The sequence below is a fragment of the Eutrigla gurnardus genome (genome assembly GCF_963514095.1).
Source record: "Eutrigla gurnardus genome assembly, chromosome: 3".
In the NCBI taxonomy this organism is placed as follows: domain Eukaryota; kingdom Metazoa; phylum Chordata; class Actinopteri; order Perciformes; family Triglidae; genus Eutrigla; species Eutrigla gurnardus.
Window position 1 is genome coordinate 14,854,553 of NC_139917.1, and position 17,944 is coordinate 14,872,496.

Sequence of the window (17,944 nt, forward strand, 5' to 3'; positions counted from 1 at the left end):
CCGGGTCCAAACCGCCCAGGCAGCAGCGGGCCTCATGGTCGACACCTACACATGCATACCGCGCACTTCGCTGCACGTTTCCGTCTAGTTTGATATGCGAGTGGTTCACATCATAAAATGTTAACAGCTAATAATACCAACCATATTTGTTTTTATTACTGTGCAACTTTAAAGCAATTCTCTAGAAATGTCCTTGTACGGACACCCGGGTTACTCAGTAGTCAGTACTTGTCGTATAAGGTATGGAACCAAAGGAAGGCCATAATTATTTAAATGACATTAATACTCAGATTTTCAAGTAACTGTTTATTTTTATTTTACCAAGCTAATTCAACCAACTTGTTTTACTGACCTGATTTGAATTTTTAGTTAAATAAACCCAACAACTTTTAATAACACATATTTTTCAATACATAAGAACAGAACACTTAAAATGTTGAATTGTAAATTAATGCACACAAAAACGTTTTTGACATTGCACAACTTAAAAATATTCACCCCAGTCCAAGACAAACCTTCCAACATCAGCTATTTTTCTTCGACTTAGAAAGCTTCTCTAGACTTGTATAACTGCTCACAACCTGAAAAGCACTAACCAAGACTAGTAAAGTGATCTATACCTGCAGAATCATCTTTACCGCACACATTTGAAGCAGAATTCCAGCGTCATTTTAGGCTGAAACATGATTAAATTAATTCAAATGGCTTTACAGTGGTGTGGCTACATTTTTTTACCTGCATCTATATTAAGTTCCTCCAGTACATTTCTCTCTTATTTCCATTTTAATACCATTCAAGATGGTTAACCACAGGATCAAATCAGATGAACACAATACGCATTGATTATGCAGTTTTTATTCATTAAACTTACAGGTCAAACTATTTACCAAGAATTACAATCATATTGTTTAAAATTCATTATTATTCAATAAAGAATGATCACACAAATATACTTAACGAAGAGCTTGGTGGTTACATATTGAAAAATGTGGCCAGACAGCAGAAATGAACGGACTAAAGTCATACAAATACAGAAATTAAATAATATGAGTTGTGTGAGAACATTCTTCATTAATTACATTAAGAAAAGAGAACTGACTCAGGCACATAATTATCCCACAAATCATCTTTACGGTACAAAGTGAGGCTTACGATTAAAGCTCTCCTTTTCACCATCGTGTCATTACAGTCACACACAAAAAATGTAATTTTACTTGAGTCATTCTGTTGCTACTTTTATTCATCAGCCTCAGTACATTTAGACTGTTGGATTTGATTGCTCTGTGACAAAAATAAACTACTGAGATAAACAAAAAGGCACAAATCTACCAATTCTATTAAAATGATATATTTCTGCTTGATAAGCCAGTTTGTTAATTGCTTTTGTTTCTGAAACTGTAATAACAGACAGGGAAGCATTAATCAAAATAATTAAATCCAGTTGCACATATACCATCATACATGAACCAGAACAATTTAGTCAGCAGGATTTGACCATCACAGCATATTAACAATGACTTTGTAGTATGAAATGTGCTTGATTTTAAATTAAAAAAGGAATCCATGTCGACGTTGGCTGGGGTTTTTACCCTTCTTTGTTATATATCAACCCCACGCAGCAGGGAGGGAGAATACTAAGTCACATATACTGTGCATGTGTCCTCATTAAACACTCAAAAACTACCTTTCCTCACAGGTGCTTTACACATCTGACATACTTCACTATTTCCTGCAGAAAGCTTTCTGTGCTACGAATTCATTCAGAAGCACGGGGAAACATAGAATAGTGTCATCATTCATTCTTATGATTGACATGAATTTAAGCTGCTGCAGCCACTGTTCTCTGCTAAGGAAGCATGCAAGGAGAGTATTTGGTACTAAAAGCTTATACAATGGGGGAAGTTTTGAGTTAAGGCTGTGAGGAACAGTTTGATTCAATGTCGGACAGTGACATTCAAGGTGTGGGAATTGAAATTCTTACCGCTCTGAAGCACAGCTGCAGAGGTTTAAACTACTTACAGTTTAAAATATTTGTATATCTTCACTTGAGGTTTCTGTTAGACCTTTACTCTAATTTTCTACGCTGTTATCTAAAGCAAACTACATAATGCCTGTCATCTAAATCATGTTACACAAGAAGAAAAGTTGCATCAACCTTGTGCAAGTCCTTCATGATGCCTACATCAGTTGATCAAGGTTGCGGATAAATTAATTCCTCTTCTTTCAGTGTCTTTACATGTTGGTCCTCGTGGTCAGGGGAAATAACCAAAACTGATTTTGCTGTTGGTTTGTTCCTAGCATTAAGCGCTCTAACATTATGTAACTTTCATAGTAACATTCTGTGCTTGTTAGGAAGAAAAAAAAAGAGATTTTCATCTTGGCAGGCTCCCATAGAGGAGCCATCAGGCATGCAGCAGGAAATGAAGAAAAGATGGGGAGAGTTGAAATATTAATCACAGAGGAATTTCTCTACAAAAAAATGCATATACTTTGTTTTCAGTATTGTTAAAGCTATTTTTGGCTCAACATATTTTTTTCCCATTCTAGATAGAACTGTCTTTCCTGGTTTTGCTTTCATTCTCCTCAATAATTACACTGTGTTAGAATTGTTTTAGGTCGTTAGGTTGTGTTTGTAGGTTATTTACAACCCATCACCCAAATGAACAACGTAGCCATTAAACCATGGTCTTGAGAGTGGCTGGCTATGATGTTCAACTTGACCACATATGGAGAGGGTAGAGTAGGGACGGCTAAATTCCTGCAGACTTGTAAATAGCAGCTGATTGAAAGTGCTGGCTTTCATGGGGTTGATATCATGTGTTAACATGGCTAAGGCTGTGCCAATATAAGCAGTTGAAGGGTCGCAGCCAGGAATAAAGGTGGAAGGGGGTCAGCTCACAGTTTGGACCGCAGGGGCTTCAGGTACTTGTGGAAGGATTCGTGGACCTGTGGAAAGAAGGTAGAATGGAGCATTTGGGTAAATACTTGCTTATTTAATCAATAAAACCATCACTCCAGCTGCGGTGGTTGCTGAAGCAAAAGCCCAGGTGTGGGAGGAGTTTCTGGAGACTCTTCCACTAGCGAAGTGCTAGTGAACAGTCTGTGGAAACCCTCACCCGACAGTAGCCATCACAGTGGGGATCCAGACCCAGACAAGCTACCCAGCGCTGGTTGCCCCTCATATACAAGTGCCCCAGTGGTATGGTCACCATAGAGGGGTCCAGCAGGCCCAACAGCCTCTGGCATTGTCTGGCATTACTCCTGTCAAACAGTGCTAGATTTGTTTGGATAGTCTGAAATCTTTCCAGGCATAATCATGCCTTGGCTTGGAGAGAGCCCAGAGTGAGCCCTATGAAATGCATCGAGCAGGCGGCATCATGCTCTTTTCCACATGTATCTGAAACCCCACATGATTTTTAGATATAAATGCCATGGGGCAACCAGCCGAGAGACTGCAAGAAGCAGGCTTTGCTCGCTGGGTTTAATACATCGTGGCCGTTTACTAGCTTGTATGGCTAAATGTCTTAGTGGTAATTAAATCCCTTAGACCTAACTACAAAAATGTTATCAGTACCACCTGTGCCGTGACACTGCTATTCAGCCCTGTGACCCCGACTTACCTCTGTGGCGTTAAGCGGTGACCGGCGAGCCCACTCGAACATGTGCTCATAAACATTCCCATCATACCGTCCCAGAACCGAATTTAGCCTCTTGTCGTGGATGTCAAAGGCATCTACCAGTGCCACCGCGTTGGGCCTCAGCTGAGACAGCAGCTCCTTTATACGAACAGAAATCTGCAGCATCTGGGGCACATTCAGCAGTCCAGCCTGAAATAACGAGATTTGTGATTGAAAATGTGCTCCTGGACCTCACTCAGCTGTGCTTACGATGAGGAAACAGAAAGCAGTGACAGTGGGTTGTTAAATAAAGTAGAAAGGCAAAAAACTAAATCTAATTTACATCATTTAATTAGCAAAATGACCACCAGCCACCCAAGCATACAAATCATACACTCAAAGAGCCCATTTTGTTAGCTCGGGGATAAAGACAGAATTGAGTCTGGCAGTTCATATGGAAACAGAAAGTAAAACTGACCAACAGCACAGGGAGTATGCAAATAACTGGAGCAGGTTTGCACAATGAGTCTGTTACACTTGCAACAAGATTAACCACCGACTGTGGACCATCATTTTTCTCTATGTTATGATTTTTCTGACCTGTAAGAAGTCTCCAGAGTGCTGTGTGATGCCATGCAGGGTGTACAGCAGAGCCAGGGTCGACAGCACTGAGTGTATTGCTGTGTCATTCACCTCCCCCAGCTTGTCAGTGAAGAGCTTCACTACAACATAGTGACAGTGGGCCTGGAGACACAAAAACACAGGGGGATAGGTGTATGAATAAGAAAGAAAAGATTACTGTATCACAAGCTTTAAAATATGTAATGATCTCTCACACACACACACACACACACACACACACACACACACACACACACACACACACACACACACACACACACACACACACACACACAAATAAACTTACATCTGAGGCTCTGACCAGGTCAATTGCACTGTTGTTCCAGGCATCCTCCTGACTCTTTCTGTGCTGCAGCTCCTGCTGGATGCTCTTAGCTGCCAGCTCAACTACACTACAAACACACACACACAAAATTGGCATCAATCAAATATGTCATGAATATAAATTCATTAAAAATATGCAGGGATGTGATCGGGGCAGCATATTGATTATGCTATCAGGGTGATTCATGTTGACAACTGAAGCTGTGGCCAACGGCAACATCCGCATAAAAATCTAACTGTGTAACCGCAGACAGTGTCACCATCTATATATACACTTTTTAAAAACTTAAATTTACATGTTGGGCATTTACTACATGTTCATAATCAATATCAAAACACTGAATGTGCATTTTAATATATTTACGGCAGTGAACTAACTAAAGATTACGAATATAAAGTAACTGTAAACATAAATAATGAATGTGTCCAATGAAAATGTGAAAATGAATATGAAAGACATTAAATAACTCAAACAGCTCAAGAAACTAGATCATTTTTCCTGCTGCTAATGTGTCTTACATGGCAGCTCGTTGTTTGTAGACCTCCACCAGGCTAGCCAGGTCGTTTATGTCTACCACGGTAGGTCTGGCAGCGACAGGCTGGGCCTGGACCCTCTGATGCTTTGCTTCATTCAGATATGACACAATGCCGATTAGCTGCTGTCCTTCCTTAGCCTGGCGAAAGCTCTTCACCAGGTATCTGCAGAGACAAAAGTTGAGGAGGCACGCAGGGGAGGGTTAAACAACTAAAACATGGATGCACAAGCAAGTCTAAGTCTGGATTCATATAACAACCTCTTCATTTGTTCCCATTCACAACACCTTTAGACTTTGTGTGTAAACTTCACGTTTGGTTACAAGCTCATTGTGTAATTGAACATTCCAGTAACTGTATACACATCTTTGCCAGGGAAACATCATATATAACTTTTTTTTTTTGCAGCTGGCCTTTAAAGTATTAGTGATATAAAATCATACAGCTATTCTTTAGGGATATAAAATGTCACCCGTGTTTGTAGTTGCTGTGGGAGGAGTATGGGTGTGTCCCCTGCTTTTGTTGTATGATAGCGCTGCTGAGTGGGTGTATGTTAATGTCTGAATGTGTCTGCATCGGTCTCCTTCTCACTGTGAAAGTGAAAGTAAAAATGTGTTCTTGGTTGAGTTGGAATTAAGCAAATTTTACTACAAGTTTAAATGTAACAGCTTAAAGTAAACACAAAGAAAAACATCCCTCCTACTGTATGAACACTCTCCCAACACAGTAACAAACTTCAACGTTGTTTCAAGCTTGTGTTTGAGTGAGAATTGGGTGGAGAACTTGGTCTTGGTGAGGTGTCACATTTGTGGTCGCACAATTCTGTATGATGACACTGACCTTGCCGTCTGCAGCATCATGACTGTGTTCTCTCCCTCGTAGGTGCATGTTGGGGTGAACTCAACGTAAATGTCTGGCAAGGCACTGCTGCGAGAGTAGCCGTGGCCCCCGCATGACATGCGGCACACTTCGATGCCAGAGTTAGTTGCCCATGTGGTGAAGGCCTTCAGACCCGCAGACAGGGCGTGGAGCTGTAGATTGGAGGGCACAACAAAGAGCTTCATGCAAGCCTCAATACCCGGTGAAAATTAGATTATACAGATAAATGTGACTCGGTGCTTTGAACGTATTGGATGACGTTAGCTGAACTAACATCAGTTTATTAATCTATGTACTGCATGAGAAACAGTCAGCAACGTCTATGTGCTATGGATTCGACATGTAGTATGCTGAATACATATTATTTTTAAACATTGATACAAATGAATGAGAAGTTGCAGCCCTTAAAGACTACAATAAAAGCTTGTAACAACTTAAGCTTGTAAAGTGAGTCTCATCCGACAGCCGCCACACAGAGGGATCGAAGCCTATATAGCGAGTATGAGAAGAACTATAGTGCTTGGTTTGAGGATCTTGCAAACTGCGTCTGCTTTCAGGCTGACTGTTCAAGCTGGTATTGATGTGAATAAACCTATCTTGAGTTAAAATGTTTAAAATGGATTTTACTTATGCCAAACACTCAACAGTCAGTACCTCGGGCAGTTCACTGAAGTCCCCCTGGTTGATGTCTCCACTGATGCGTTGGTAGGTCTGTTTCATATACTGGCCGACAAAGGTGAAGGCATAGGCCATAGCCAGGAGAGGGAAGAGCTTGTACTGCTGGGTCTGGTAATCCAGGATCTGAGGCTCTGGCTCTCTGTTGGACACAAACACACAACTTTGAGTATTCAGTATCTCATATCAAGGTTTTTACTTCCTGTTGACATATTAGGATGTGGTGACAGACCAAGTCATGATAACACCAATGCTATTTCCATTTCCTGATGGAATTATGTCGCCATTTCTGAACATCTGACACAAACCAGCAAGACTATCGTGAATTTCTAGTGTCATTAAGTAAAATCTAATTTTGTGCATGACCTTAGCATGTGTTTTTGTTTTTTCATGCAACTTCAATGAGTTATGCAATGTTTGTGCAGCTGCGCATTCATTTAGACTGACTGACCCCGGCCGGATTTCAGACTGGTGTCGAACAGAACTGTAGCGGATGGCGATGGTGCAGGCTTTGGAGAGTGCTCGACCTGACTCCCCTACAATCATGGAGCGGATGAACACCATGGTGCCGTAGGTCAGCTTGGCACTTGGTGGCTTCATGTAGGTTCCATCTGGCTCCACCTAGTGGAAAGACACAGTGGTGCTTACTGCAGATGCTTCAGGAGCAAAAGTCCCACCATGAATGCAAAAGATAGATTAAGTAATGCAGTCTAATACATCAGTGCTGGAAAATATGCTGCTTTCGTGAAGGTTGCAATGTTAATTTAAAGAAAGACGTTGATTGAACAGGTTCTCCATGCATCTTCCAACAGAATGCAGCTGAATCAGGTACTCCTCAGCTCAAGTACAACAAAGGAGCACACTGATTGATTTGTAGCCTTTAAATGTGCAAAGTGCAACTGCAAACACTACATTGTCTTCATTAGAGTAAATTGTATTTTTTGGCCACTCCATTTCAGACACTCAGTGAGTGTAGGCTAACTAAAAGAAACATCTCCATATAATTAATTTGGATTCGACAGCACCACAAATGAAATCCTTTAAATTTCCCACACAGTTGAATCAACACCAAAAACAATTTACTAGATTAAATATACACTATTAAATATACACTATTACAAAAGACCAAATCTCACAAAACAAGAACTACCTAATAAACTTAAACCCATTTGACCTTTGGAAAACTATCAACTCAAATAATGTCAAATCACCTTTGCATATTTCATCAGCATGTTATCCCGAGGGATTCGCACATTCTCAAGTTTCAGGAAGCCATTGTCAACTTCACTAAAGCCAAACTTGGGGCCGATATCTCCAACCACAATACCTAAAAGGGACAGAGAAAAAACAGAGGTAGAAATGGAAAAGGTAAATGAGGACCGACTTTACCACAAACACCACATCCAGTAAGACGTCACAGATGGCGGTTACCTGGCAGGGGAATGTGTGTGTTCATGTCACGGATTGGTACGATGAAAGCATGCAGGCCGTGGCAGTTTCCCTGAGTATAGAGCTGGGCTAGGACTATGGCATGGTTTGAAGTCTTTCCAACTAGAAAGAAAGAGAGAGAAAGAGAGCAAGAGAGAGAGAAAGAGAGGGGGGGGGGGGGGGGTAAATGTGTTGTCAATGAGGCTTTCTCAGCCTGAAAGAAATACAAAAAGAAAAAAACAACAACGTAACATCTTGGGGAAAACAAAACATATTCCTTATGCTTACAGGAATGTTGATACCATTCCAATTCCAGGGTGTGAAACTACTCTTTCCTGCAGAGACATGATGGTGTGAGCGTACTTACGTCCTCCAGGCCACCATTTGATGGAGCTGATCGTGGGACTGTTCAAGACAAACTCCTGCGTGGCTGGGTCATATGTGGCTGTGGTCTCCAGCCCCCTGAGGTGTGTACCTAGAGAGACCACCACAACACATACACACAGGACACGCATGCATTCAGAGTACACAGTTGAAAAGCAAAAATGAATTGATGTGACGTGAACAAAATGAAGATTAATCAATTAATTATACAGAAAAAAACACTACTATATATAAATAATACAAGAGCAAAAAAGATGAGTAAAACATAAAACAGGATAATGGGTAGAAAACATGTTCAGCCCCCCTTAAAATATATTTTCAATTAAATGAATGGAGTCAACATAAAGGAGCAGAAGAGTGCCTTTGTAGATGTTTGACAGATCTAAAACATGCAACAATCATATGCCATATCTAACGCAAACAAAACAGGTCTGGATGGCCTATTCAAGTTGGAATGTGTGCTGCTGTACGGGTTGATAAGAGAGAAAGAGAGGCAGTTTGTTTGTGAGGGGAATGGATCAGGGAGCATAACAGCTAGTGACAGACTATTAGGTTTGGACATGCAATTCAAAGGAGAATCTAATTTTATGCAAACGTTTGAAAACTTCGTACGTGTTCAGTGGTTCAACTGACACAAGTGGTCAAACGGGTTGTAAATATGTTTTACCATATTAAATGCTTATTAATATTGACATACTTTTGGTTGCGTTCGTCATCATGTTAACTTTAAACAGCTTAGAAAACTGAGTAAAACACATTTGTTTACAACGTGTCTGCCCACCCGTGTAGCTTTTCCTTACTCGATTGAATCTACATGTGTCCAACACAAAAGCAAAATGCAAAATATAATAGAAAAGATGTTAAAAACACTTGTAAGTCAGACAATCAAACTTCTCAGATCATTATTAATGGAAGTTTAGTACAAATACATATTAGTGCCAATTAGGCCAAACATTAGTTTTACCTAAAACATGATAACCATGACAATCCTGAAAATGGTGCACAAGCCTGTTTCTTTATTAAAGTACAACCCATGTAAATAATATCATCACTGCACAGTTTTGGGGGTGAGAGGCAATGATAAAGCAATAAACCCTGGTTACTGACGGGCCTAAACACAGCCTCTGTTCATTTTACCGTGGCCCATCTCAGTCTGAGCGTAGGTGCCGATGATCTCTAGGTTCCAGGCGGGCATGAAGAAACGGTCCATTTGCTCTGGGGTGGCCTGGTTGAGCAGTGTGGGCAGGAACATCCCAAGATGGAGATCCAAGGGCTCTGGCCTGTCTGGGTGCACACAGCTAGGCCATGCAGGACAAGGGCAAAGAAACGGAAAAGAAAAGCAGGTGGTGATGCAGAAAGGGTGAGGAGGGAGATGCTTAGGGAATTTTTGAGGGCAGCGATATGGAAAGTTTGAACCATTGAAGTGCAGAAGAATGAGGAGAGAATGTTGGGTGAAGTACTTTCAAAAATCCACAGGAGGGATCATAGGTAAGAATCAATATGGTTGAAATGAAGAAGAAGCAAGGGTAGAGACAGAGACACATTAAAACAGCTTGTGAGTGTATCATGCATATTGATTTGATTGGGTGCTCATAATTCGGCTTGGAAATCTGCTCATTTAAATCCATCTATAGAGCTGCACCACAAAAAATGTGAGTTGGAAGACCTTAGTTATGTACAGAACTTTAGTCTGATGCAGTTCTCAGTTTATCAAACTTTTTCTCATGTTCACCGTTCCTGACCATTTGCTGATCAAATGAAAGGGAAAGGTTCTCTCGATTTAGCTGCATCTTATGTTTCTTTACACCAAGTGGTCACGTGTAAACTTCTTGTTCATGACCATGTTCATCTAGTCTGGCAACAGTTTGAAAGCCACCAAACATGCCGAGGTGAACTTTTCATTTAACTGAATTGAGATCATTGGGGAGATCTCCTTATTGCATGTTTCTCAGGGCCAGTAACCACATAGGACAGCATTAAAAATAACAATGATGTCTCGGCAGATAATAACTATGACTAACGATAATAACGTCTAAACATTTTTTGATGGGCTCATTTTAATAATGAATTTTGCTAATTCATAAGTCATTTTTTATGCAAAAATGTTATGATTATTTTAAATGTGTGAATTCACAGCGTTTCTTGGTCTTCTAGACTGAAGATTTGAGGACGTTAATTGACATCCCCTTGTGTTCTCAGATATTGTGATAGGCATTTTCCCTGTTTTCTGATGTTTTATAGATGATTAACAATTAATAGAGAAAAAAAATCCGCAGATCAATCGATAATGAAGCCAATTATTAGTTGTGCAGCCACAGAAAAGTGGCCACGTTTATGTCACTACGTAATTTACACTCTCTTTTGGCATGTCTGGCCACTCAAGATGTCAACCGCCAGCCCAAAGACACACCAGATAATAAGACCAGAATCAGAATTCAATTAGAATTCAGGAAATCAGTTCATCATTTGCAAATGTGATGGAATCAGACAGCAATCAGAATGCACACAAGCCTCACCATTAGTGCATTTTTTAATAAGTTATAAAGATGGAATGGGAGAGTTGTGAGTAAGAAAGGAGCAGAGCTACCTAACGTCGATGGGAAAACGTTTTGGAAAAGACGAGACAAAACTAATGTATTTTATACTAATAGTTTCTAATGTTGATCCCACTAACACAGAAGGTGTAAGAGACAACCACTCGTGGAGTGATGTTAGTAATGCTACAGTACACGTACTGAACTTGCCACAGTTCACCCCATCTTGTTAGAACAAAATGTAACATATCAACACAACTGTCAGGACACGCATGCAACTACTTGTGAATATTCTACATGATTTGGATCTGTCAAACATGTACAAGAAATCAGCACTGCTCCTGGAACGAAACAGGTCTTCACACCTGCTGTAACAGGCCTCTTTTCCTGCCCCAAATATTGCTAAACATTCAAATACACAAATGCCAATTTGTGCTATTTTGTAACAGCACGATGAAGTTGTGTCTGAGGGCCTTCAACAATAAGCAAGTAAATAGGTTAAGGGCTAAATTCAGGACTGACCGTGACCCATCTCAGTTTGGGCATAAGTGCCCATGGCCTGGAAGGACTCTGCCAGAGGTATCCATTTCCTGGACTGCTGAGGGTCACACAGGTTGTACAGGGTCGGGAGGAACATGACAAAGTGTAGCCCCAGGGCTTCCTGTTGGAGGCCTTTGACCATACTGGGTTGACGATACAGAACTTAAGTTCAGATTTCAGGTTACTCAAATGATGTATTGATGTTATTGCTGTCTCATGTAGCTATGGAAGCACTGTGATTTTATGGCTCAATCTTAAGGTTCGAGTTTATCTCAACATATCATAGTTACTTGTCTAGAGATGCTACTCTGCCATCTGAAAAGATGGTCTGTCAAGGCTTTCAGCTTAAGCTTTCAGATACGTTTTTTTTTAAATTACCTCATCACTGAGACTGGATAAAGTGTCAGATTATTTTCTTATTCACAATACCTTTTCTGGTTTTAGTATGTTCTTTCTGGAAAACAATGAAACTACAACTGTGACTGACGAGGCAAGGGGTAATAATGTGATCCAAATATATCCTTAAAATGCAGCCACAATAAAAATGATTTTGAAAAACACACTGCATACACACCCACACACACACACACACACACACACACCTGATTATCTGCGCCTTTATATTAAGTTGTACAGCTAGTGAAAGCAGGAACCTGACATGCCCTCGGGCACAGTTTTAATCTTATGTTGAACTTTGCTCCAAACGCCCTTTTTTTGCCTCGAGGAAACACTGCTACACAGATTGTTGGTCAAGCGGACATTTCTCAACCGTCCTGTTGTTCAACAGAATGAAATTGTCCACCACTTCTCATCTCATATCATGGTGCCCAAGCTACATCATGTCACACTTGGGTATTTGAAACAAACATTGTAAATGCCTTTTTGCATTTTGCACGTCTGTCAACAAACATTCCAGGTATATTACTTGATGACTGCCATAAAGCATAGTCAGGGTGTGGTAGCATTACAATTATTAGACATTGTGTCAACCAGGTATATTATGAGAAATGTATATAGTGTAAATCTTTGATACTCACAGTACCTGAGTTTATAATAGCTTGTTATATGGTGTTTGTAAATTTGATATTGTGGCAGCATTTCATTATTCATCTCTTCCCCTTGTTACATTTGAACTGTAAATGACTGGAAGTAAATATGTCTTAATTCTGACTGCAATATTACACTCCTACTGTGCCTGACTCCCTTCACCACTAACTGCATGTTTCTGAGGACAACACAATGGGAGTCAAGTGCCTGAAATTTCTTGATAAACAATATTTTAGTCATAGTAGGGAACATTACTGTATTTCCTCCTGATAAAATTCTTATATTAAGGAAACATACTGAACATCACTCATATCCAACTCAATAGGCATGCTTGAGATATTTTTCTTTGAGCACTTTAAAGGACACTATTCCCTGTTCTCATAGGCCTTTTGCATCCACCTGCTCTTCCTGAGCCTGTTAATCACACAGATCTGGATCTACACTAGGTATGTAAACCAGTTGAATGTTGTCCTCACATGTGAACTCGTTTACCACATACTTCTTATAGCAGTAGATCTCCTCTGGGTCTGCAATGCCATACTCTCTGAGCTTCAGGATCATTTGGGCACTTTTTCTAACCGCCTGGTCATAGCGCTCACTGCGGGACAAGAAGTTTGGGTCCTCCTCCTTAAAGTCCGGGTCGCTGAGAACCATCGACTCTACAGTGGATGGTGGAAATTAAATCAGAAACGGATCTTTTAGTTACACAGTTGCTATAGTTTAATGGGACATTTCCAAAAGTCTATTAACATCGGTGAATGTGTAACCATGTGTGAAGACTAAGATTGAGTGAGCATCAAAATTTGTAAATGCATGTTAAGCAAGTTAATTATTACATACAGCAGTTTACAGCAGGTTGTCAGAAAATCAGAGATTGGCCATCACTTTATATTTCCAGTGACTATAGTTCAATTGTCCAATGGCTAGTACCTCCCGTTAAGCAACTTTTCCAGTGAGGCTGAAAACGATCACAGCCTTTTAGCCAAACATTAACTCACACTAACACCTTAACTCTGAATAGCAATAAAGACAATTAAAATGAAAAAAACAAAACCTTTGAAATAAAGCCTCTAGGTCAAGTGCAAAAAAAAATGTTCTGCATAGTGTCATTTTTTTTTTTTGGTACGTGAACTTATAACTATATATCATTTGTTCAGGGGACTGGTGAACTCATTAATCAATAATTAAATGGGCAGGTGCTTCATCAGAGACTATTTTGGCAGTCAAATTATCGTTCTACTGTTGACAGACATTTAAAGATGTCATCTTGGACTCTGGAAACTGCAATGTATATATACATACACATACGTATACGTATATATACACAGATATGTGTATGATACATGATACAGATTCATGTTTTGACATGACCTGATCTTAAGACAGTAGTGTGCCTCATTTAAATTGAGCAGCATATCGCCTGAGGTTACATAATTGGACACCAACTTTGATCAACTACTATACGGATCTGAGATGACACGGAAGCCGAATTTACCTTTGGAGCACAGTAAATCTCCCTATTATAAATAATTATAACTTATACCAGCTTAAATAGGATTTGGGTGGAAGTAGGTTTTAAATCAACGAAAAGTTTGATTCAATTCAAGTGGAACGTTGTCTAGCGGCTATGGATAAGATGACTGCTAGCAAACAGCGTATGAAAACATTAGCTAGCCCCCCTTTCTCCACAATAGTGTTTTTCTAATTTCATCGCGATGATCACAACAGCGTCAGTGTCGGAGGTAACGAGCACAATAACTCCCAACGTCATCGGGCAAAAAGGACATCGCAAACTCACCAATCTCTCGCCGTCTGTTGGTCTTTTCTACACCCCCGTCCAAAATATGGGTCAGTTTCTCGACATCAAAAGTGGCATTTTGCCGCTCTCTCATAATATCGGGATTCATTGTTCTGTAGTCGACCGGAAACAATATTTTGACTGTAGTGGAAAAAAGTATAACGAGAATTGTGTTGTATAATGTCCTGCAGCCTCAACCTGACGGGTCCTCGGGTCCTCCTGCTCCTGTTCCACACGGCCTCCTCCTGGCGCAGGCGCAGAGAGGCGTCACGTGACAGATACCCCGGAAGTATCCAGACTTCGTAAACTCTAAACCAGAAACTATTTTCAGGTTTTGTTTTTTCCCCCCGCTAAGGTTATGCTTCCCGCGGCTGCAGCTTTTCATTTCCCGTGGGAAGTAAACTCTGGAGTACTGCAGGAAGGAGAATCAGTGAGAGTGTTTGGCAGGTGGGTTTTGTTTCAGGATCATGTCAACTTTGATGCTCTGCCTGGAAAATAAGATTTCAATGTTCTATGTTGCCACGGATCGACAGGTTGTACATGCAGTTTTGAAGCTACATCTGTCTTTGTGTGATCTCTCTCTCATTTTTATTTTCACAAATGGTGTAAATGGTTAACAAATCTGAAACTAGATTTTAGGTTAAGTATAATAATATATTAGTGGACTGGATGAAAAGCAGTGAACAGTGCTCTTTTGTCGTCTTAACAGGGGAAAAAAACCCTGCCTTTAAAAATGTCCAAAATAAAAGTATGGAAGCACAACAAATGTCAAAATGCTATTTATGCAGCAGTGTGGACTGTCTCACTATTTTATTGTTATACATAATTTTATTTAATTATTATTAAAGTAGTATTAACATTGTACTCTGTGGGATGTAATACTCCATCATGTACAGGATTGTCATATGTAGCAAATATAGGCATCAGCCAAATAAATAAGAACACACCTTGAACGTTGTATCATCCAGAATGACTTGGACATGAAACCTTCCTGTTCCAGACTTGTGTGCTATCAGCCTGAGGAGTCCAGGGCTACGCTGTCAGCTCAGCATGCTTCAAAAGAGCACCACGTGGCTGTCCACACCTTATTTGTGGAGCCTTTCAATCCAATAATTGGGGCCCAGTACATAGTTCTGGGTGAGACTGAAAACGCAGAGGGTAAGGAATGATTTTCTGATCCTTTGTGACTCGGGAGGGAATGATACAATATTTGATCGCGAATGGGGATAAAATATACTTGCAATAAGTTAATCGTGGTGAATTTTTATTACCAGGATAATCGTAAATATCGTCACGGGTGAATTGAAAATTCTGTCTAGTTCTCCGTCATGGTAGAGAAGTGAAAAATGGAGCCTTAATTGAAAATACAGTAATTATGTCTTTAAAAGAAAAATCTAAATGTATTTATTGTTTATTTATGCAGGAAGATCCTATGATTTTTTTCCTTATTTAAGATTGTTTGATTATTATTATTAATGTTTGCCATATTAAAGAGTTTTAAGAAGATTTTTGGGATAATTTCGTGAATCACATGACATGACATTTTCATATAGTTGCATGCCTAGTTGTGACTGATGAAAAACTCATTATTATTTCCTCTTTTTCTTGGTTCCACAACAAATAAATGGACTGGCTATTTGACACAGCTATCTGGTTGAACATTTGTGGTAGTAACATTAAAGTCAGAAGGCTTCTATCGTCTAACAGCATTTTCCCGTCTCATAGGAGTTGGAGTGATGGTCCGTGCCCGTGTGCTGAACTGTGTTGATGGTGTGAACATTGCCCTTCTACAGAAAGCCATCAACGAACAACGGAGCTTCTTCGCTGAGAGGGAGCACAAACAGGGTGGTGCACATACCACCTGATCAGGGTCCATCAAGTTTTCCCAGTGTGCTAGTTGAGAATCAGGACTACAGCTCTACCAATAGATATGCCATGTATGGGTCTTGTAATATATATTTAAAACCAAACTATGGCTATATTCCACTCATATTAAAACATCAAAGGTTAACTTATGCAGAAGTATAAGAGTAGAGATATCTATTAGCTCATCTATTGGATACTTTTAGTCTGGGTAGATCACTGAAGCTCAGCTGGCAGAATTAATGTCATAGTGAGTAAGTCGTAGTTATGAAAAAATTAATTAATCATTGACTTGAATCTCTAACATTTTACAACATGTTTTCAAGAGGTAAAAACACAAATAAAGCACTATAATGCATATGTGGTCCACATACTCTCATTTATTATAATAGGTCTGGTTAGTGAGGTGTACAGATCCTGGACTTTATGCTAAAGCTACGGATCCCAGCCTCTTGTGACCCCTCATCATAGACTATGGCCTTAATGTGGACTAGAGCTTAAATTATTTGTCTATTAATCAATCAGCCATTCAAAAAAAGGATACATTTTGATAGTTGATCGATTATTGCTGTCCAATAGAAAATATTTTCTGGTTCCAGCTTCTTTTTGCTGCTTTTCCTTCTTTTCAATGATAGTAGTTTTGGATGGTTGCTCGGACAAAGTAATGTGAGGATGTCAATTTGCGTTTCAGTAAGTTTGATGGTAATTCTTTACATTTTCAAATAGTTCATAGACAACAATAAAAAAGTGTAATTTTTCTTATCTTTTACTTTGGGGTGCATGGTGGTGTATGGGAAGCACTGTCGCCTCACAGCGAGAGGGTCCCGGTTTCGATTTCCGGGTCGGGTTCGGGTTTCTTCTGTGTGGGGTTTCGGCGGGTTCTCCGGCTTCCTCCCACAGTCCAAAGACATGCAGGATGGGGATAGGTTCATTGATGACTCTAAATGTCCCGTAGATATGAATGTGAGTGTGAATGGTTGTCTGTCTCTACGTGTTAGCCCTGTGATAGACTGGCGACCTGTCCAGGGTGTACCCTGCCTTCACCCAATGACAGCTGTGATCGGCTCCAGCCCCCCCGCGACCCTGAATACAGGATAAGCGGTAGAAAATGGATGGATCTTTTTCTTTCTCATCTGACCCCTAAGATGTATCCTGCCATCCCTTTTGTGGTCCCTACTCCCAGTTTGGGAACCACTGTATTAAAGAATAGGTGCATAATAGTGTCTGGCAGGTGCATATAATGTGAAGCTGTGGGAAAACTCACCCAGATTTTGTTTTAACTGGGTTCTTAAAATTAGATTGAATGTCATATTATGTTCTTGAAAGTAAATGTTGAAAAAATGTTGTACCTGCCAGTGTGTTTCATATAAAATACTGCACAACACTGAAAGTGAAGGAGCCCATCCTCTTTAACCATATAATTTAAATTTATTGATATTTGTTCGTTCATAAAGTATCAAACAAGATTGAGTTTAAAGTCAAAAGTGTCAAGGATAGCCCATGAGTAATACAGAATCAAACCAATCTTTGTAAATAGCATTGCACCATTCCCAGTATCCCTAAAAACACAACAATACCAAAGATAAACTGATTTTATATTGTCTTTCTTTTTAAAACAACATTGCCCACATCAGACATGTTTGGTAAACAAACGCAACACAGCAGCAATCATTTTGGCT

General features: G+C 39.9%; 2 protein-coding genes across 5 annotated transcripts in view; one reads left to right on the forward strand and one right to left on the reverse strand.

Annotated features, from left to right (window-relative positions):
• Window positions 1-837: 837 nt before the first annotated feature.
• acox1 (acyl-CoA oxidase 1, palmitoyl) lies at window positions 838-14,629 on the reverse strand. Of its 2 annotated transcripts, none has more exons than XM_084006023.1 (14): window positions 14,403-14,629; window positions 13,104-13,263; window positions 11,540-11,700; window positions 8,467-8,574; window positions 8,103-8,222; window positions 7,883-7,998; window positions 7,123-7,292; window positions 6,651-6,813; window positions 5,958-6,148; window positions 5,103-5,282; window positions 4,546-4,651; window positions 4,218-4,361; window positions 3,621-3,827; window positions 838-2,946 (listed from the first exon to the last, which is right to left on the reverse strand). In XM_084006023.1, exons 1-14 carry the CDS (start codon window positions 14,509-14,511, stop codon window positions 2,896-2,898), a joined length of 1,986 nt encoding a protein of 661 aa, XP_083862149.1. In that variant the 5' UTR covers window positions 14,512-14,629; the 3' UTR covers window positions 838-2,895. The 2 variants fall into 2 exon arrangements, with proteins under 2 accessions (XP_083862149.1, XP_083862148.1); XM_084006022.1 differs by lacking the exon at window positions 11,540-11,700 and adding an exon at window positions 9,621-9,781 and having other exon boundaries at window positions 14,403-14,627.
• Window positions 14,630-14,673: 44 nt separating this feature from the next.
• The window catches only part of ten1 (TEN1 subunit of CST complex), a 233,303-nt gene continuing 230,032 nt past the window's right edge, over window positions 14,674-17,944 (forward strand). Inside the window, exons 1-4 of one of the 3 annotated variants that reach the window (XR_014596876.1) lie at window positions 14,674-14,849; window positions 15,403-15,560; window positions 16,128-16,959; window positions 17,234-17,899. Coding sequence is in view for 1 of the 3 variants with exons in the window: in XM_084006048.1 (XP_083862174.1) it covers window positions 14,761-14,849; window positions 15,403-15,560; window positions 16,128-16,267 (387 nt within the window). In the remaining 2 variants the exon portion in view is untranslated. Of the gene's footprint in view, window positions 14,850-15,402; window positions 15,561-16,127; window positions 17,900-17,944 lie in introns of those variants that run through there. The other 2 variants (XR_014596875.1, XM_084006048.1) reach the window with 2 other exon arrangements.

Excerpts from the sequence above, each read along its gene's own strand:
- acox1 (XM_084006023.1), bottom strand. The coding sequence starts at position 14,511 with ATGAATCCCGATATTATGAGAGAGCGGCAAAATGCCACTTTTGATGTC. Across the intron at positions 6,814-7,122 it reads CAGTCTGAAATCCGGCCGGG|AGAGCCAGAGCCTCAGATCC; the intron begins GTCAGTCAGTCT and ends TGTGTCCAACAG. Across the intron at positions 5,283-5,957 it reads ATGATGCTGCAGACGGCAAG|ATACCTGGTGAAGAGCTTTC; the intron begins GTCAGTGTCATC and ends TTGTCTCTGCAG.